The 20,875-nt window shown below is 49.2% G+C and overlaps 1 protein-coding gene across 4 annotated transcripts in view; it reads left to right on the top strand.

Moving 5' to 3' along the window:
• SSH1 (slingshot protein phosphatase 1) overlaps positions 1-20,649 on the top strand; it is a 33,618-nt gene extending 12,969 nt beyond the window's left edge. For 2 of the 4 annotated variants that reach the window (XM_082066258.1, XM_082066259.1), the window contains 13 exons: positions 2,527-2,630; positions 4,355-4,419; positions 5,193-5,314; positions 7,401-7,469; positions 7,896-7,961; positions 9,186-9,380; positions 9,618-9,711; positions 10,499-10,627; positions 11,772-11,818; positions 13,010-13,156; positions 13,844-14,044; positions 15,127-15,748; positions 16,215-20,649. In XM_082066258.1, the coding sequence (XP_081922384.1) occupies positions 2,527-2,630; positions 4,355-4,419; positions 5,193-5,314; positions 7,401-7,469; positions 7,896-7,961; positions 9,186-9,380; positions 9,618-9,711; positions 10,499-10,627; positions 11,772-11,818; positions 13,010-13,156; positions 13,844-14,044; positions 15,127-15,748; positions 16,215-17,492 (3,139 nt within the window). In that variant the 3' untranslated portion in view covers positions 17,493-20,649. Of the gene's footprint in view, positions 1-898; positions 1,099-2,526; positions 2,631-4,354; positions 4,420-5,192; positions 5,315-5,910; positions 6,406-7,400; positions 7,470-7,895; positions 7,962-9,185; positions 9,381-9,617; positions 9,712-10,498; positions 10,628-11,771; positions 11,819-13,009; positions 13,157-13,843; positions 14,045-15,126; positions 15,749-16,214 lie in introns of those variants that run through there. The other 2 variants (XM_082066260.1, XM_082066261.1) reach the window with 2 other exon arrangements.
• The last annotated feature ends 226 nt before the right edge of the window (positions 20,650-20,875 follow it).

The following is a 20,875-nucleotide window of genomic DNA, read 5'->3' as shown; positions in this document are numbered from 1 at the left end:
TCTTTTGGAGATACTTTAAAAGGCTGGAGTTTTAGTTGTTTACTGGAACTGCAGGATTTGAAAGAGTTTTCTAGAACCGGGTTGGAAAATTGCACCTTGCCTCTTTCTCACGTCTTGTTCGCTGTATTTTAGTGCAGTTGTGTGAAGTGACTGAGAGCAAAGAGTGTTCCTAGGGCGGAGATAAGGGACGGTGCCGCCTAACGTTGCTGTTTCAGGATGGTGTGAAATATGAACTTTTGCAGAGGGGCATTTGGATGTGTCACCTCCGTACAGCACCGCGCCGGTCCTATGGAAACGAGAGTTTATGTGGAAATCAGGCAGCGCCGGGGGTACAGGCAGCCCAAGCCATGGCAAGCTGCGTGGTTTAGGAAACAAATATTTAAATTTAAAAAGAAATCTTGCTTTCAACAGGTTCTTTGCCTTGGCTTTCTGGTTCGTTTCGATGCAGATGAATACACTGTGACAATTCCGTGATGAGAGTTGTCCTTTTCCTGAGGTTGCTTTCTGCTCCTGCAGCGCTTTCTCATTTACCTGCCACTGGGAATATTCTGCTTTGTTGGGAAAGATTTCTGGATTGCAGGAGGGGAGAATATCAGGCAAAATGAGCAGGAGTTACCGATGTGTTTGGGAAGGAGTGCTGTCTTTTCCATGTTTTTTCCAGCTGTAGAAATCCCACTTACTAGTTTATTAGGGATAAAAGAATATCCTTTTGGATATTTTTTCACTTTCCCAAAGAAATATTTCCTAAAGTTATTGGGACAGGACTAGTGAATTATTTCCTTGTGCGTTATCTAACCATTCCCTTCGTGTTGCTGAAAAACCAGATGAGCGTGCGTGAAGCCGGTATCTGAGTATTCTATACATTGTGTTGGCGTCACGACTTTTGGGTCGCTTCTGGCCTTTTTTTAACGCTTTCCTGTGAGATCTGGCGCGAGAAGGAAACCCGGCTCTTCCTGGCTGCCTCATGGGATGAACCAGGTTCCCGTTCGCAGAGGCTCTCGCCGTTGGGTTGTGTGCCCCGCGGAGCAGATCACCAGATCACCGGGACCGACCGCGAGGAGCTCGGCGGCTCCTGCCCGCACACAACTCGCTGCCGGGGTGAGTGTCAACGGAGAATAACTTGCATTAATTAGGGCACAGTTTTCCTGCTGGCATTTTATCGATCTGATATAGGACTTGTGGAGCCTGGAACTTAGGGGAAAATTTTTAGTTCGCTTTCTAAAAGCAGCTGAAATTTAAGCCCGATGCAGATTTTTCTGGTGATATTGCACCGTGAAGATTCAGTTGAAAAGCGAGGAAGCTTTGCCTGGGAAGCTTGGCTGTGTTCGCAGAGAACAGAAAAGCTGAACTTGCAGCAAAGGCTGAAAGGACATGAAATTTGTGTCTGTTGTCACAAAGTACTAAGGTGGAGCGGAGTGTTAGCGCTCGCTTGTGCCCAAAGGCAAAGACCCCAGTAACAGAAGAATAGACGAGCACTGGGAGTAGTAACTCCTGGGGGATCATTTTCTGTAGCATAAGTAACTCCCATGTAGCACAATCTCGTAATGGAGCATTTATATTTAGTAGATAGCAGACAGTAATTGATGATGATCTATGTTTGGAAGTGTAGGGCGGCAGAAAATTGGGCTTTGTAAGAAGGAATGTCTCTTGTGATGTTTGGAGCGGTGTAGGAAATGCTGTGCAAGCAGTTACTGTGGCAACTAAAAGGTAGCTTAGTAGATGTTGATTTTCAGCCTTGTGGGAAATGCGAACTTTACCGCTTATGTCCAAGCCTGGTTCTAAAATGCAAGTGCCTTATGGAACTGGGTAATGAGGCTCGAGCTGGTGCTCACTGCAACTACTGATGATTTTTTGTTCAGCCTTCTCTTTAGTTGTGTTTTGGGGCCTGTGTGTCATTTCACTGTGTAAATATTGTTCTGTATTTTGTCACACAGAGACCTGCCACCTTATCAGCAGCGTTTGCCAGAGCGAAGCAAAGTCTTTGCTATTGTGTCGGTTGTTTTTTCCCCTGAGGTTTCACTGCAGTTTCCTTTCTGTTATGATGTGCAGGTTTCGTCTGCCCTCCCTTCCTTTCTAAATCTATAGACACAACCTATGGTCGCATGTTCTTGTTTTTGCATTCCAAAGAAATCTCAAGAACTGGAATTAATAGGAACTGATTGACTCGGAACCTGATCTGAAGTCATTTTACAGGCCTAAGCCTGTAAAAAGTCTTACCCTCTCCTGGTTTTAAGTCACAGAATATGATAATCAAATGATAAAGTCATTTCCAGCCCATGACAGCTCAGGCAAGTATCTCCTGCAATGGCCAAGTAATAATATGTTGGTGGAAAATGACACATGAATAATCTGTGAACAATTTTGGAGCCGTGCCGTGCAAGTGGCGGGATCCGGCTTTGGGAGCAGCTTCTTGTGGCAAACTCCTGTTGTGTTTTAGTGAGGAGGAGCCCTCCCTTCCCGAGGCCTGCAGACCACGTTTTGCTGATATTTCCTCTCCATTGACTTCCTCTGTCGTTTGTTTTCCAGCCTCAGCGAGAGCTTTTTCATGGTGAAAGGCGCAGCCCTTTTCTTACAGCAAGGAAACAGCTCCCAGGGCCAGCGAAGTCTCCAGCATCCTCACAAACATGCAGGTAGTGGATTAAATCACCTACTGACTTCTTTTTTCCCCTCTTGCTTTGCTGCTCATTCCGGACAGGCTGACAACATGCGTGGGTGGGTGAATGACTCCTCTAATTGTCAGAGTGGGCCTTGTACAACCTGCTCAGCAAAACCAGGGTTTCAACCCGCTTGATTGGAACGGGAACGTGTGGTTATTCAGTCTTTGGAGCTGCAACCAGAGCGGAAATTTATCCTCACACAATGGCATCTTAAGCCAGGGGTCTGTGCTGAATCTGTATCCCTGTTTTCCCCTGACTAAAAATTGTCACTTGTGCTTCAGCGTTTTGATCTTTGCCTTCCCCTTTGGCCTGTGGGAAGGAAAGTTGGATGGGCTGAGTCACAGGGCTCTGCCACCTCTTCTGTAGCGACCGAGGCGCTGACTCAGCGCAGCGGGGACATTTCTCTAAGGGTTCTCCCAGCCTCCGGCCATCTGAAGCTTGAGACTTTTAGGTCTGGTATTTTGAAACTGCCTCTTGCTGGTTTTGATTGATGCTGCAACTAAGAGTGAGGAATGTTTTAACGGGATTTGGGTCTCTGGATAAACGTAGGTTTCCCTATATCCCCTTTCCTGGTTTCGGGAAAATCCCCTTTTCTGTTAAATCATCACAGTCTGGCCTGTAAGAGTTTATCATGGTTTAAAAACAGACTGTCCTCCTTCCTCCACTCCCCTCCAGTGTGGCAAACTGGTGGGGAGAAATAGAGACTTGTTTAGTGGATAAACATGAGGATTGATAAGATTGATAAGAAGATGGGGAGGTTCAGGACAGCGGATTCCACTTACCCAGTGTTCTTATGACTTACGTCTGTGGCAATGTTGGAATAAGTGATTACTGGGACAGAAGAAATAAGATCATCGGGGCGTTTGGAGTGCAGGAGCATGTGGGAAAGGCACAGTGTGGTACTGTGTGTCTGCTGCTCCGTAAACACTCCGAGCACAAAGAGGCTGTTTGAATGCCAAGCTTGGCTTTGGGTTTCGTTAATTGTCAGCAATTTCATATACCAGCAAACATCCTACGGAAGGAATTTTATCTTCTGTGGAAAGTTATGAGTGTGTTACCCAGTTATTAGATGTGAACTTGTTTTGTTTTCTTGTAGATTCCTTGTTCCTTCTGCTTGCTCTCACCAAACACGAACGTCCCCACAGCTCTGGAGCCCAAGGGCCTTGTTGCGTGAGCAGCACTGGGGATGGAAGGGCCCATCACCCAAACTGGGCTGCTCCTGCAGCCCTTCCTCCTCGGAGTTTCTCCTGTTCACGTAAAACCTCCATAAGGCCCATGGGGCTGAACCCACGATACTTGAGTTTCACAACTCAAAGATTCTCTTTTCTCCTTTTTTCCTTTTTTTTTTTTTTAAATCAGAGTTGCTCCTCCTGCCTCTTCTTCCTCTGTCCTCAGTGCCCATATATTTGTGTCTTCTCTGAGATGCTGTAAAGGGAAGAAAATCATCCTTTGTGCCAACCACAGGTGGTCTCAAAATGTTCGGTAGCTTCCAAATGCCATAAGGTTCTCACACAGCCACATAATGCTCGTCCAAGCAGCTCAGTTAGTGTTCTCTGGGACCGCAAAGTTCATGGGCCTCCCTTAAATGGTATTTTTTAACTTAGGGACATCCAATTTCATTAAAGGTCAAAACTCTGCTCATTCTTCGTGCAGCAAGTGAAAGACCCTTTCTGATTATTTCTCTGCGTTCTCTGCAGGTGACTTGCCCCAGCACCTCCAGGTGATGATCAACCTCCTTCGCTGTGAGGACAGGATCAAACTGGTAAGAAAAGATGCATTTTCCTGTTCTCCTTTCTGTTGGAGGCGTTTGAAGCAGACCTGCAGAGGTTCATGAAAACCATTGGCAAATCCCAGTTTTTAGAACTGGCTAAATCTGTGCCGGTTGCCAGCTCTGCCGCATTCTCCTGTCCGCTTCTCTTACCCTGATCCTTACATCCAGTTGAGTCAGGGAACTGGTCTCTCTGGGATGTGTTTGGTTGCTTAGATTTAATTTTCCAGTCAGCCGACAAACAGTAGTACAGGAGAAGAGACAGGAGCTTGCTGGTGCTGGTGGACACTCCTGAGTCAGTCCTGAATTGCATCCAAATGGGGCCGGGCTTTCTTTTAAAGATCTGCAGAGGCTATAGAAGTCACTGCGGAAAAGGCTTTATTGATTATCCTCTCCAGCATGACTGACATATTTCAGTGAAGGCTTGTGAGTAGAAGAATCCTCTGAACCTGCCTCTGTTTTCAGTTCAGTGCATGTTTTTACCAACTTTCTAGTTGAAGCTCTTTAGAACCAATTTTCAGGTTATGTTTGGTAGTATTTTTCTGAACTGGGGCAGTTATTTTAACTAATGCACTCCCCACTTGATGCCAAGTCGAACTGGCAACTGGCCTTGCTGGAGGATGGACCATCTCTCCCTGTGTATTTCATACTGCAACTAAATAAAGCTTTTGGGCACAATTACACCTTAAAAAAAAAAAAAATCAGGCAGCTATAAAAGTAATGATTACCCAAAGGCTGGTTTGCAGAGCTCCATGACCTTTTCCCAGGCTGTTCGTTTGGAAAGTGTGTGGACAGACCGGGTCCGGTACATGGTGGTTGTGTACAGCAGCGGGCGACAGGACACGGAAGAGAACATTCTGCTGGGTGTGGATTTCTCCAGCAAGGAGAGGTATGTCTGCGGGAATCAGGCAGGCTGGGTTCTCTGGGAGCCTGTCAACACCAAGCTGTCCCTCAGCAGTTCTCATGTATCTGTAAACTCTAGTGAGAAAAAGAACATAACTGTTGAGGTTTCTGATCAGTGATGAGGGTGAGAGGGTGGTGTTTTGTTCCAGAAAGCTTTCAGTCTCCTTGGAATCTCTGGGCTCTTTGGGCAGCTGTGGACAAGACGTACACGTGTGATCCATATGTGGGGCTGTGACATCCTCCTCATCTGCTGCTGTCTGCTCGCTACAAAACGCTCTTGCAGGCACGTTTGCAGAACCAGAACTTATTCTATCCCCCAGACTTCAGGTCTGTTGATGGTATGATGCAATGGAGCTGTTTGGCAACCAAGCCGCCCCCCTCCAAATAATATCAAAAAACAACACTGCCAGAGTACCTCCAAAACCAACAAACAAATGTGTCGGTAATGAGCTGTTGCTTTTGTCTAACTGATAAGAGCACAAAATATTTTGAAAGGCAAATAAAATATTTTGCTGTCGCAGACCCTCTTGCATTATTCAGTTCTAGGTGAGTAAACCAAGGCAGAAAAACTCTTGGCTTGGAGAGACAAGGCTGGTTTGGCAGAGCTGGAGCCAGAAGTCAGAGCTTCCAGGCTGTTGTCTCTTCTCCGGTTGTTTTAGGAGGCTGCTGAGCTGCGCTGGTGCAGCCAGTGTGACTTCTCTTTTCTTTTTGGAAAACCTTAGTGCTTGTTTCTGTCGCTAGAAGTGGAAGGAGGGAGCTTGTGCTCTGCGGTGAGACCTGCAGGGAAACTCCTGGCCATGCCTTCCTAATAAGATTATTGTCATTGGCTTTGCTGCTGCGTCATGTATCTGCTGTTAAATTACTGCTGTTAGTGTTATGGAGGAAATTCCGCTTAATGTGTCAGAGCGGTGAACGTTTGCTTTGTCATCTTCAAATCGGAAACAACCTTGCAATAATTTGCTCCTGGTGATTATTGGTGTGAGACAAGAGGAAAGATGAAAAAGTTGTGACAAACCCATCCCAGCTGCCATTTCAGTTACTGTCTCTGTTGAAAGCCGAAGTTTTTGTTAATTAAGGGTAAGTCTCACGCATAAAGAAGTCACTTGGGATTAGTGACTTCATTGAGTGACTTGGTGGCTCTGGGTTGGGGCTGAAATGTCGCTGCTGAGCTGTAAGCGTTCCGACTGCTGACAGTTTGACTAGTTGGGCGCTTTTGTGTGTTTATTCCTTTTACATGTGTTTAATAAAAACCATTTTTTGTCACAAAGCTCTAAAGTGCACATTGTCCACATGTGTGTTCAAACCGGCCTGTCAGATCCTTTGATCTCCTATAGAAAGCAGCTGAAAGCTTAAAAAAGCAAGGAAAAGAACAAAACAAAATCGGAGTTCTTTGCTAACTGGCTGGTGCTGTATGCAGCCCAATTTCCTTTAAAACTTTAATATCTCAGTAGCTTAATTATTTACTAGTTCAAAGTTACAGACCCCCATTGTGGCACGGTTTCCTTGCCAGATTGCATCTCTGAAATGAAAATGTTCTTGTGGGTTAGGTGAACTCATCAAATCCCTTTTTGCCTTTGCTCCCGGCCAGAGCGATGAAGAAAAGCCGAACGCGTGCGCTTTGCCAGAACCTCAGCCCCGCTTTGCCCAGGGCCAGCGGCTGCTCCGCCGCCTCCAGCCTCGCGTTCTGCCGCGGTTTAGCGAGCGAATCTCTGCCGCCGGATCGCCGTGATCTGCTTTTGTATCCCGTCCTGGGGAGAGAGCAGGAAAGATGTTGTGGCAAATCCTGTGGCGCTTTCTGGCAGGATCTGGAGGCGGAGAGAAGAGCTGATGGTTCCAAACCACCATCATCGAATTCTTGCTTCTGGGATGTTTCCCCACTGTGCTGATGCCAGCGGGGACCTTTAGACTTCAGCTACTGGTGTCCTTGGGCGTTTGAGGCTTAAGATATCACTAGGAATTACTAGAGCAAGACTTAAGGATTTTAAAAATTAAAGAGTATTAATAATTTAGGATATTGGTGTGACCGCATTGTGGCATGTATTTAACATCCTGTGTAATTATCTCTCTTCCAGTAAAAGCTGCACTATTGGAATGGTTCTTCGTCTGTGGAGTGATACTAAAATCCACCTCGATGGTGATGGGTAAGAAACCACATTATAAAGATAAATGTGAATGTCCTTCCCTACGTGGGGGCTGCTCTGGGAGAGGTTCCCCGTCACCTTGCAGAGGACGTTCCAATTTTGGATTCGTGGCCACAGCTTTCTCGTTCAGACAGTGAGTTTTTGTCCTGCTGCCCTCGAGCTGCTGGGTGGAACCTGTGGCACCCAGAGAATGTTCTGAAATCCCACTGGCGGGGTGGAGCTCCCGCTCCTGGCGCCGGGAAGGGTGTCCACTTGCCGCTCTTGTTTGGGAAGATGTTGGAAAATCGGTGATACAAATTCTCATCCCTGATTCTTTCTGACTGCGAGTGCCCCTATGGCTGCCTTGCAGTAGCTGTTGGTAGAGAGCAGCTCGTGATGCAGAGAAGAGCAGTTTCTAACTGGTTTTGCTTTGTTTTTTCCTTTTAGTGGCTTCAGCGTGAGCACTGCGGGGAGAATGCACATCTTCAAGCCGGTATCGGTGCAAGCCATGTGGTATGTGCATTAATTAGCTTTACTGAGACTGTCATTTCTGTGAATAAATTAAAACCAAACAAACTGCATTTTAGCCTTCTCCATAATTGATATTTAGTGAGATGCTGCTTCCCTGTGTCAGCAGATAGTGGTACTGTAAAAAAACAATGAAAATATCTCCAAACCAGGACCTCCTGCTTCCGTTTGGAGCAGCTGTGTGCCCTTTAATATAAGGGAAATGGTGCTGGTGAGAAGAATAAATGTGAAAGACCAACGTGAATTGATCAGGCTGCCAACCCAGTCTTTCCTTTTTCTGCACGTTTTCTGACTGGCTGAAGGAGGAGCCTGGGGACCCGCTGCTGATCTGGCGTTCCCCAGGTTCTGCTGGGGCTCCTTTCAGCTCCTGTCACTCCTCCCGTCTGCGGGGATTCCAAAACGCCAAAGCAGAGGTGGCTGAATCAGCAGCAGCTGTGCCAGCAAATTCCTCCTCCGAGAGGCTCCTACCCGTCCCCACACAGAAAAGCTGCGTCTCTTTTGGCCTGGGCGGTTTGCTGGCTCCTGCTGGAGCCTCGAGAGATCCCCGTCCTTGCGGCATCTGCTAGGGAGAAGATACAGATGTAGAGAGTGGTGTCGTGCCAGGGATGGTTTGGTACAGAAGCAAATGAAACTCTTGTTCCTGTCATTTTTGAACTCAGCCCCTCCTGTTGGCAACCTTAGATGTGGCTGATGTGTTCAGTACAATGACATCTTCGGAGTAGAGCCTTGAAAAAAAAAAAAAAAGGACAAAAAAAGTGAAGGAAGGAAGGAAAAAGAAATGTTAGAATTTGCAAAAACAAATGACCCAATCTGGGTCTTGTCCCTGGAGCATGTCAGGGGCCAAGAATGCTGGTAAATATGCATTTGACTCCTTGCTGAAGGTGGTTTGAAAATCATCCATGTTCTTTATTTTCCTTTGGTCTGGCTTTACACGTTAGCTAATGATTAGATCCCAGAGCGACTTGTGCCTTGTGCTTGCCCATTAATCAGGAGAAGATTTCAGCCTCTGCCTTGGACTGACCCTTGAGAATGTCTCCAAGGTGCAGTTTGTGCCCTCTCTGAACTCTGACACCATAAATCTGCGGCTCTCACAAAGCAAACTGCAGCAGGCGATGCCGAAAACCTCCTTCCTCTGTGAAAATCCCTCCGATCCCGCTCTGTCCGTTCCCGCTGCTCACACCTGCGCACATTTGTTCTCCACCCTTACAGGTCTGCTTTACAGATCCTGCACAAAGCCTGCGAGGTGGCTCGGAGGTACAACTACTTCCCAGGTGGGATGGCCTTGGTCTGGGCCACGTACTACGAGAGCTGCATCAGCTCCGACCAGAGCTGCATCAACGAGTGGAACGCGATGCAGGACCTGGAGTCCACCCGCCCCGACTCGCCAGCCCTCTTCGTCGACAAGTCAGTTCTGAATTTTATTAGAAGAGTTTGGCTTGGCTCCCAAGAGAAATCTCTCCTTCCCCCATTTCTTCCTTCAGCAGTTCATTTCCTTCCTTCATAAATGTTTTCACGTGTTTTTCTTCCATTATTCTCATAAAAATTGCTTTAATGCAAGTCTTTAGCGCTTCTTTGTACAGTGTGACTTGCACTTTGTTTATTGCCAGTTTGGAGATATTCTCTCCTTATTCCCCTTTTCAGGCCAACCGAAAGGGAACGAACAGAACGGCTCATTAAAGCCAAACTCCGGAGCATCATGATGAGCAAAGACCTGGAAAATGTGACTTCTAAGGAGGTAAATATATAAATTCCTGCTATCTTATTCTTCCTGCTGGACCCCGTTTCCAGAGAGTGGCTGTGCTGATGAGGATGCACCGTGTGACGAGGTGACCGTGGTGTTTGAGATGTATTTCCACCTGTTCTGTAAGGTTCTGCTCTTTGGCTTTGCTGTACGTGTTTCCCCAGGAGGGAAGTCAAGGTAACTCCACCATCCAAGTGCATTTTTCAAGATCTCACTAACGAGCGTGTGATTATTTAAACACAAAGCGCCTGTTCCTTCGCCAGCGGAGCGGGATTGGGGTAGTACCCACGTCACAGCCGGTTGTGGCACACGGAGCGATGTCCGAGCGCCGAATCTGCAGCCGCTCGCTCCTCGGCGCATCCCTGGGAGTTACACATGTGATGGCAACACCTCGTGTTTTAAAAGGGAGAATACTGGAAATCTTTCTTCACCAACACTGCTGCAGTTACTTCTTGCTTCGAATGAGTTTCATGTTTTTTTGTTAGCTGCTCTCCAAGGTCTGATTTTATCTCTGGAATTATTTTTAAGAAACAGGTGTACCCCAAAATACGTTTTTTTTTGTACTCAGGTGTTATCTGAAAGCTTTATAGACACATCTTAAATTTGGGGCCCTAGAATACCTGGAGAGATGCCACAATGAGATTCCTTGTCTCCAAAAGGTTGAATCCCTCTTGCTGTTTTTAATGAAGTACAGAAAAATTGTTTTGCAAAGGGGTGCCAGCGAATGTTTCTGTTGAACAGACGTGATTCTAGGTGGCATCCTTTGTTTTGTGTCCTGCAGATACGAAATGAGCTGGAGAAACACATGAATTGCAACCTGAAGGAATTCAAGGAATTTATAGACAATGAAATGCTGCTTATCCTGGGGCAGATGGACAAGCCGTCTCTGATTTTCGATCATTTATATTTGGTAAGCTGCCACGTTAGGAGCTCCAGACTGACAGGGGCTCGGTGGGAGTGACCTGGCGAGTCACTGGGCTCAGAGGAAGCTGGACTTGGTGTCAAGGCTGATTTGTGCAGCGAGAGCAGGAGGTACAGCCGCGATCCCACAGACTTTACCCCAGGACCCGTATTGCTTGTCAAAGCCCACAGCGGAGAAGCTCTTTTTTCTTACTCTGCTCTTCTTCCTGGGGTTTGATAGAACGGTTCTTTCCTGGCAGGTTGATCCTGATTCAGGACACACCGTGCCACAGCTCAAATTCTTTCTATGCACATTCATTTTCTATTTCTAGCAGGGGAGATTTTATTTTATAACAAACAAAAGGTCTGGCTGTGGATGCTGCCCAGTGTGACAGCAGTTTGCTCTTTGACTCTAGTTAAGGTCACTGTACCGTTTTTCTTGACTGAGCTGATGAAGTTCTGTAGGCCTGGCCAGAAGTACGTAAAGAATCAGGCCACAGGTGCTGTTCTGCTTGTGCAGAAGCGGAGAACGTGTGCGTGTTTTGTCTGATCTTTTGCCACTAGATGGTACTCCAGGCAAAAGCAGGCACTGCCATCTGGAACAAAGACTTGCTTGAGAGGAACAGGCTTGCGCCCGTTATCTTTGGGTCTTTTTTTGTTGTTGTTGTTCTGGAGAGAGACAGAGGAAGTGCTTTGTTTTTGAGGGCAAAACCTGCTTTTTTAAACCCTTTTTAGCTTTCTGTTTGGTAGGTATGGGGGGGAGACAAGGTGTAACCACCCCCATAGCTTTTAATTTCTCAGCTACCTGTGATCCCAGTCATGCCTCACATAATCGTTTTCTTTCCCTGCGTTATTTGTCGCTGTATTTAAGAAATCCAGAGTGGCCGGGGACAGTGATTTAAGCTGTGCTCAGTCACACGCTGGCCTAGGACTGACCCCTGAGCTGAGGATGTAGAGCCCTTGTCCCCTCCTTCAGGAGGTCCCTGTCTTTTTGGGACAGGACATCTCTGCTGAGCTGCAGCACTGGCTGCCCCGGTGCCATATTCCTGCTCCAGAGGTTATTACTGATATTTCGGAGGGCAGCTTCGGGGTTGCAGGACCGCAGGGAAAGGCTGTCGTGCTCCTTTGAACCGTGTGTTCTGTGGCTGTTGCAGGGCTCCGAGTGGAACGCCTCCAACCTCGAGGAGCTGCAGGGCTCGGGGTGAGTACTGCACCCCGCGGGCAGCGGGCTCTGAAACCACAGCTCCTTTGCCTTTAACGTACAGTCAGGGCTCTTGGGAGGGTGTTTGTAGACTGTGGGGACGACTTTGGGCCCGTTCCCAGCGATGCAGGTAACTTACCTTGGTCAAGAAATCTTTCCTCCCTCATTTCAATCAATAACACGTAGAGTGGAAATAACAAAACTTCTCATTTGTGAAGTACATCAAGATCTCCGAAACCCCCTAAATGTGTAGCCACCAAGTGTGACACAGCCATAGATATTGTTGTGTGGTTGTGAATTCCTGCAGGCTGCAGAAGAGCAAATATCCCAGCGCTAAGCTTAGGAAAAAGCCTATCAGAAGGGAGCAGAACTCGCTGCGGTGAGCAATCCGCAGCTCACCTGCCCGGGCAGGCGGCCGCGGGGCCGTCTATCACCGCGTGCTCATCACCGCGCCACGTCTTGGCTTGATTTACTTTCACACTTTTTGGACGAGAGAGAATTTTTGCATATAAATATTTGCCCAAGGCATACAGCAACCCTGATGTGAGGAGCTGAAAAATATTGCTCAACAGCATGACTGAAAATGTTTAATTTGGAGACCTTGGGAACAGATGTCTGAACATCTCTGAACACGTAAATCAAGCAGCATGTTAATGCTTCTGATCTATGGCGAAGGAATCTCGACATGCAGCGTCTAAAAGTCAAAGCTGGACAAATTCTGAAACAAATATCCTGTGTCTTTGATTTGCCTGAATGATAGGAGGTAATAAATCAATATGGGTACTCGTTCTTCCCGGGTACATTGTAATCCCTGCTGTAATATTTGGCAGGAATTGAGAGATGCCATGTGACTCTCATATATTTGGTCAGAAAGAAGAGAAAAGGATGGGTTTGCACAGTGAGGAGTTTCTGATTAGGTTACAAGCCTCGGTAGACGGGATAAAATAAACATACTCAGTGCCCAAGGTCTTTTGACACTTTGAATGGGACATGCCGGTGGTGAATGGGCAGACCCTGCACGTCACGTGCGTGACCTGTGTCGCCGGGTGTCCCAGGGGTTTGGGATTAGGGCCGCAGATAAAATCTTACAGTTCGTGTTGTGTCAGATTTCATGGACTTCGCAATGTGTGTCAGTTCTTCTGTCATGACCCATGGCAGTTCAACTTTATTTCTCTTTTCCGTCCTCCGAAGCATTGACTACATTTTGAACGTGACCCGGGAAATTGATAATTTTTTCCCCGGCTTGTTTGCGTATCACAACATCCGAGTGTACGACGAGGAGACGACAGACCTGCTGGCTCACTGGAACGAGGCGTACCACTTCATCAACAAGGCCAAGTGAGTGGGCAGGGGACACCACGTCCTGCGGGTGACACACCCCAGTGTGTGACACGGCCCCACGGGCCCGGCCAGCGGGGAGCTGGCCCCTCCGCAGCCGCACCACCACCCAAAGAGGCAACACAGCTTTTGCATTCCTGCTTTTTCCAGTTTTCTGTGCCACTGGAGCTTCCCCGTAACTTGTCTCTTCCTGTCCTGGCGTTAACCTGTTCCTGGCCTATGATATTTTTTGTTATTATTATTATTATTATTTTGTTTTTCTTCCAAAAGGAAATGAGGACATTTCCTCTTCTCAAGAAGTTCTGGAAATACTCCAGCGCTTGTCTGTGTTGGATTAGCCCCAGCTGTCTGTGCAGACAAGAGATGGTGACAGAGCCCATCAGACTCCGCTGGGCTTTTACATTCGGGTTGTTCCTGCGTATCCGTCTGTCCAAATATTCGGGCAGGCGGGAGGCTTCATGGTCCTCTCTGAAATGGCAGCGTGATTGAAGCTGCTCTTCTTGAACCCCTAGATTTCTGGAGAGAAGGTTCTTCTCATGCCCCACTTAATCCACAACGTTTCTTACCTACTAAGCTGTGGTGTCAGGGTGGCCAAGGGGACAAAGTCCTGTCCCTCCACCATGTGAAATGATAACAAATACCATAACCAGAAAGATAAAACATGTTTTCCTGTTTGTCCTTCTGCAGGAAGAATCACTCCAAGTGCCTGGTGCACTGCAAGATGGGGGTGAGCCGCTCAGCGTCCACGGTGATCGCTTATGCCATGAAGGAGTTTGGCTGGTCGCTGGAGAAGGCCTATAATTACGTGAAGCAAAAACGCAGCATCGCGAGACCAAACGCAGGCTTCATGAGACAGCTTTTGGAGTACGAGGGCATTTTGGATGCGAGGTAAGGCGGCAGCGTGAATGGAATGGTGACTTGTGGGATGGAAAGGAGCTCGTTGGCAACCTCTTGTGTTTTCATATTGCAAAATATTAATCGATTTCCGTGGCGTTCTGTTTGGGCAATAGGTTTTTCTCTGTGTCTTGCACACATGTGCACAGTGCTGTAGTCGGAAGGACCCTTGTTACAAAGAGAGATGCAGCAGCCTGGGCTAATCGTGTGTTTTTGAAACCTTTCCTGTGCCAGGCCTCCCTGGATGGAAATTAGCTGGCTTGGAGTGATATCTGCTCTGCTTTAATTCAGCGAGAGTTTCTCAGTGTTTGGGAAGCGTGTTCGTATTTCTCAGCAGCCAGTACTGCTCAGCAAAACATTGTTCTTGTTTTATGAGGCAGAACTGAGCTTGGGCAGCGTTGGAGGCAAATCTTTCACAGTTCTGGGAGACGGTGCCAGTCACGAGGCTTTGTCCCTGCAAGCGCTGGGGGATCTAATCAGGGTTTCTGTGTCCTCTGCTTGGCCTGCGCTCTGCTGGGGGAAGAGGAGGAAGATTTTTCACTCTGGTTCAGTGGGAACTGTGCTGTGAGATGTGCCGAGTTTTTGTCCTGAGGGCTGTTCCCATCACGGGTGCGGTGCTGGGCACTGCTGGGCCAGAGAGACTCTAGATGAGAGGAAATGGCCTCAGGTTGTGCCAGGAGAGGCTGAGGTTGGATCTTGGGAGCAATTTCTTCCCCAAAGGGCTGTGGGGCATTGGAACAGGCTGCCCAGGGCAGGGGTGGAGTCACCATCCCTGGAGGGGTTGGACAGACAGAGATGAGGTTCTCAGGGACATGGGGTAGTGGTGGACTGGGCAGTGTTGCGTTAACAGTTGAACTTGATGACCTTAAGGGTCTCTTTCAACCAAAATGATTCAGTGATTCTATGATTCTATGACTGGGGAGGCAAGAGGGACAAAATCCTGATGTTAGAGATGGTTTTGCCCAGATGGGACCTAGCGGTCAGCCTTTTGGTTGTGGGAAGAGACGAGTGTTCCTGGAACTGAGCATCCTACAGTTCAGCGGTTGTCACTTTGTCACTTTTGTCCTTTTCCTCAGCAAGCAGCGCCACAACAAGCTGTGGAAGCAGCAGGCAGAGAGCAACCTACCCCAGAGCACCGACGGCACCACGGGCTCGGGCGACTTCTTGCTCGAGAGCTTAGACATCGACCTGGAGAACCGCCTGGCCGACCTGGACACACCTTCGCAGTCGGCGTTCCTGGACAACCGCGCCGGCACAGACGTGTCCGTGGGGTTTAATTACTGCTTCCGCCGCCTCTCGGACACGCTGCTGGAGAACAAGCTCCCCGGGGACAGGGAGGGGTTTTTCCCTGTGGAGGAGCTGGAGCGGGATGCGCTTGCGGAGCGGGATGGCGTGCTGGTGGGACAGCCGCTGTCTGCGCCAGCCCAGGGGAGGCTGCCGGAGCCGCTGAAAGCCCTGGGGACGCCGGAGCCACTGGCGGAGCTGGGCAGTTTCACCGAGAAGGAGGTGAAGAAGAAACTGGATTTCAGCCCGCGGAAGGGGAGGATAGTGCTGGACCCAGGGGAGGATGGTGTCAGGGAGGAAAACCCGATGGAGAAGTGGAAGCGGCGTTTGTCCATGCACAAGGAGGAGAGCAGGCTTAATAGAGAGAACTTGAATAACAACAACAGCAAAAGGAGTTGCCCAGAGGATTTTGAGGTGCGTATGGAGGGGAAATGTGGATGATTAGCATGGCTGACTCTACTGCAAGTGAAACTGCTCTTCTCGTCTTCATAGCACAGTTTCATTTGACTTGGATAAAGCCTTTCATTCCATGATGAGCTGCTTCCTTTTTGAAGTGCTTCTGAACATGGCTTTGCTTGCCCAAGCTATGGATTTAGATGCCAGAGAGAGTGAGCGCACACACGTGAGTGCCCTGTAAACTGCTTTGGGCAACTTGTTTGCATGACCATCGCTTGCGAACGGTAGGTATCCTTCCCTTAGAGGTACTGTCCGCTGAGAAAGTACGTGGCTTTTGTTCCTGCTGCAGGGCCTTAAGAGAAGCGCAGCGGGCTTCGTGTCAAATCTGCTAGGCTGTAAATACATCTCATGCTCTGTGCCTCTCTGCTGATGCTCCTGTGCTGTTCTGTGCACCTTTATCCGTACTTGTTTTCTTTTTTTGCAGCACGATGCCGTCTTTGGGATCCTCAGTAAAGTCAAACCTTCCTACCAGTCCTGTGCTGACTGCATGTATTCCTCGGCCGGTTTGTCTCCGGACTCCTTTGGGGAACAGTGCGAGAAGCTGAACCCCGGCCCCGCGCGTCGCAGCGCGACCATCTGCACCCAGCCCGCCCTCCTCTCCCACATCCACTCGCACCTGCCGGACCACCTGCCCAGCAAGGCACCCTCGGAGGAAGGAATCAGAACCACGGATAATGAGGCTTCCCTTCCTCTGGCAGCAGGAATGGGCGCTTTGGAGGTTGGCACTTGCAAATCGCTTGATCAACACTGCGGCGTTTTGGAGAAAGGAAAAGACGCACCAAAAACCCCAGTGAGAACTCTGCCGGCCAGGAGAAACTCGCACTGTGACAAGTCCCTCCTTAATGCCGAAGTGGGAAAAGATGAGTCTCTAGCCAGAAAAGATGGCAAACCTACCAAGGATCTGAAGTACTTGTTGTTCAACAAAGATTTGGAAAAGCCAAGCGCGAACAGTTACTTGATGCAGCATCAGGAGTCGCTCATTCAGCTGCAGAAGGCGGGTTTGGTGAGGAAGCACACCAAGGAGCTGGAGCGGCTGAGGAGTCTCCCCTCGGCCGCCTCGGTGCTGCTCCGGGAGAGCCCCCTTGGCAGGGTGGACTCCGGCATCGCAGAGGAGAGTGAGGATCTGATTTCGCATCATGGCCTTGTGCCTCTTCTGGGGGCGGCACCGCTGATCCCCGAAGACGCAGAGAACGACGTGGAGAAGTTGGAGGTGAAACGCGTCTTGGAGGGGATCTCTCAGAAAACCTCCACACCTGTGGCGTGTCGCTTGGAGCACACGAGCAGTTTCACCAAGGACTTTCTGAAGACCATCTGCTACACCCCGTCCTCGTCCCGCAGCTCCAACCTGACCCGCAGTTCCAGCAGTGACAGCATCCACAGCGTGCGGGGAAAACCCGGCCTGGTGAAGCAGCGGACTCAGGAGATCGAGACCAGGCTGCGCCTGGCTGGCTTGACTGTGTCTTCTCCTCTGAAAAGGTCCAATTCTCTCGCCAAGCTGGGATGTCTTAACTTGTCCTCTGAGGACTTATCCAGCGACATGGACGTGTCGACCATCACGGACTCCAAAGAGGCCGTTTCGAGCGAGTCTTCCGTGCTCTGTGAGCCACAACCCGCACTGAGGAGTGCGGATGTCGCCTCCAAACTGGCGGCGAAACCAGCCGTCGGAAACTTGAAGAACACGCTTTGGATGGGCAAAAGTTGATGCCTTCTGGGGGGGATGGATTATTTTTTTTTTTTTTTTTTTTTTATGGCATTTATTCATTGCACCAATGCAGTTTCATCGTCTGACTCACAGTTCATCTGATGCCACCTCTTCCTCTCCTTGTACTCTGACGTGGGGAGAAAAAAAAGCCCATAATGGGTCACGATGAATGGCACAAGGGAAAATAAAATGTATTGCATGGCTTAGAAGAGGACTTTGTGTGTGAATTGCCTGTTGTCTGTAGGTTGCTGTTTCTAGTACTGTTTGCCAAGTATAATAATGTGGTTTTGTGTGTCTGTATATATAGATAGATATTTATATCTATCTATATATATAAAATGTTGAAATATTCTGTTTCAAAGACTCAATGAAATAATTGGTCATGACTTTCTGCTTTTTTACAGAACAAACACAAGTCTCATTAAAACAGGGCGCTTGTGGAAAAATCCTTAAAATGGTGACATTGACACTACCTCTGTTCTTGCTGACTTAGTCTTGGTTTATTGTTGCTTTGTTTTTTTTTAAAAAAGGCTTTTCCCACCGTTGTTTGAAGGTTTTCCCTTAATGTTTCCTGTAAAGGCCTGGAGGAGGATGGAGCCAGGGCGCCCGAGCTGTGTTCGTGCCGTGCTGGTCCCTCTTTGAATTGTCACGGTCTCACGTTGGTGAGGGACACCGGACTGTGTCGCTGTCACAGCTGACGCTCCTGCGGAGAGACGTCGTGTTCTTTGGATGTTCTTGCTGTCGTGGTTTGTGATGTCTCTGTGCTCATGCCGGCCAGTGAGTGACGTTGGAGCCCAGTGAAGCTTCGTGTGATGCTGTGTTGGTGTCGTGGATGCTGTGCTGGGGACGGGCGGTGGCACCGTGCCGAGGAGGGACGGCTCTCCTGGTGTCCCGCCACTCGGAATCCCCGCGGGCGATATGTGCACGTGTGTCTTGTCTGGTTATTGCTGTTGGGTTTGGCAGAATGGTTCCCGCCTCGGACGCTGTTGGCAAAGCCCACGGGGTGTTTATGCTGCGTGGCTCCGGAGCGGGGACGTGTGTCCCAGCTCCTGCCAGGGGTGACAGATGTAAATCCTGCTCTCGGGGCGGGGGCATCAAAGAGAAAAAGGGGCTCACTCCAAAGCGGGCAGGATACCGAAGGGTGGGCAGGCGTCCCTTCGGAGCAGAGCTGGTGGTCACAGACCAGGGTCGCCGTGTGCTGCTCTTGCTGGGCGAGCAGCTGGAGCCGCAGCAGCTCACCGATGCTGTTATATATGAAACACGCGTTTTTCTTAGAATGTTTTGGGCAGGTGGACAGGCGCTCTGGGCAAGATGCGCTGGCCGGGTTGGGCGAGCTCAGGATGTGCTGTGGATCTCGGTGCTCGCCGGGTCCATCTGAGAGCGCGTTGCTGCCTTCGGGTGGGATAAAACAGACCTTAGAGGTCGGGGGTGGCAAACGGGTGCGTTTGCTTGTTCAGCAGCCAGGCTGTGAGCGTGAGCTCCCCTGGATTTTCAAGATCTCCATTGAAAGCCACTCTTAAAGATCCCCTTTTTGAGGTGGATGCGGAGCAAGGCTGCAACAGTTGTTCTCAAACTCTGTATTAATCAAAAATCCACTGTCTTGAGAAAGGGAACCAGGTGTTTTAATGTCCTAAATGCCCAGAGTTCACTGTTTTTTCCTTAAGACCCCACATTTTTATATTAACAGAGTGAAGCATTATAGGGACTGGCAATCAATAAATAACGTCCCTGCTTAAAGAATCTTTAATTTGCCGTAGGTTTTTAGCGTAAGGCACACACGTCCTGTTTCACCCGTGAAAGCTGCTTGGAAGCAGAAGCTGCTGCGTGAGGGGACCCTGGAAAATGTGCACAAGCTTTTGCTTTTTAGGGCTGAGAAAACACTGGTTCGTGTTCAGAGAAGGACTGAAATCCCCCGCACCCGATGCCAGCGTAACGGGCACGTGTGTGAATCCAGATCCACTGCAATACTATGTACTCGTTATATTGTTTACACCCAAATTCTCAAGTGGGTGGGGGTCGGGTTTGAGTAAATTCAGAAGAAATTCCGTTAACGGATGCAAGTGAACCGATACATTTCCTTCCTGTTTTCTCGAGTGCCTGCCGAGTTCTGCCCTGCACAAAACCCGCCGCTTTCCCGGGTGCAGCTCGGCACCGACCGCCCGTCCCCGCCGCGCTCGGGGCCGCGTTGTCGCGACACCGTCGCGATAGAGACGCGGTTCAGCGGGAGCCGCGCTCGGAGCCAACGTGCGCCAGAAGCACCAGCGTGCCATTCCGGAGGGTTTTGTAGCCAAACCTCCTCCGCTTGCGGACTTTGCTAGATTTGTTGCATGAGCTGGTAGCCGTGTTTGTCCTCTGCCACGTGTTGTAATTGTTCTTTTACAATGGAGTGCCTTAAGAATAGTTTACAAATACTGTGTATTTATGCTGAGCTGTTCAACTCTGCTGTTTGCTGGTCGTTGTGGGGGTTTTCTTTGGTGCTTGTGGTGTTTCCGCTGGCAGCGAGAGCGTTACCGCTTCGGCACATCCACCTCCCGGCCCCGCCGAGCCGGCGCTGCCGAGCTGCCGCTTCCTCCTGCTCCGAGAGCGGCGAAACCAAAGGGCCGCGCTGAGCTCCCGTGCCCCGTTATCTATGCATCGCTGCCGAAACGCAGATGGGGGTCACCGGCTGGACGTGCTTTGCCGGGTGTGAATCCAAACCTTGTCCCGTTCTGCCAGAAAACCCCAAATGCACAAAACTGGCACCTTATTTGCAGCCCCGGGCTGTGTCGGTCTGTGTGATGACAGCAGCTGAACTCCCGGTTGTCCTGTCGGTGATGGGGTCTGTGTTAACACCGTGTCCCACCGTGTCACCCGCAGGCATTACCGTCCTGGTTAGACCGTGACCGCGGCCCCGGCGAGGAGGGTGGGTGAGTAACGTGGAGCTGTTCCAGCGCATTGCTGTACTCTATGATAACAACGTTCCTTTTATTTCATGGTATTTCTTAATTCTGGTTTTGTATTTAAATATGCAGTTATCTTTTGTACTGTACGTCCGCGGTAGGGGATGCAAAATGCACTTTTTTTTTTTACTTTTCTTTGTAAAAATGTACTGTATATTATATGTGCTTCTTGTGAGGAAAAACAATAAACTTTTTTTTCTTTGTTTTCCTTTTACAAATGAGCTTCGCAGCCTTTTTGGTGGGGAAGGATCGTCCCGGCCGTGGGGAACAGGCAGGAAAGGTGGTGATGGGCACATCTCATTGGATGGCGCATCTCCCGCCATCCCCAGCTCCGTGTTCTCTCTTCCCGTCTGTGCTCCCGTTTTTTGGGGGGTCCCTGAAACCCAGATCGGGAGATTTGTCCCTCTTGGTTTTGTCCTCACGGCCCCGGGTGCATTTCACGAG

The sequence above is a fragment of the Streptopelia decaocto genome (genome assembly GCF_964273445.1).
Source record: "Streptopelia decaocto genome assembly, chromosome: 15".
NCBI classification, from domain to species: domain Eukaryota; kingdom Metazoa; phylum Chordata; class Aves; order Columbiformes; family Columbidae; genus Streptopelia; species Streptopelia decaocto.
This window is presented reverse-complemented; position numbering and strand designations above follow the sequence as displayed.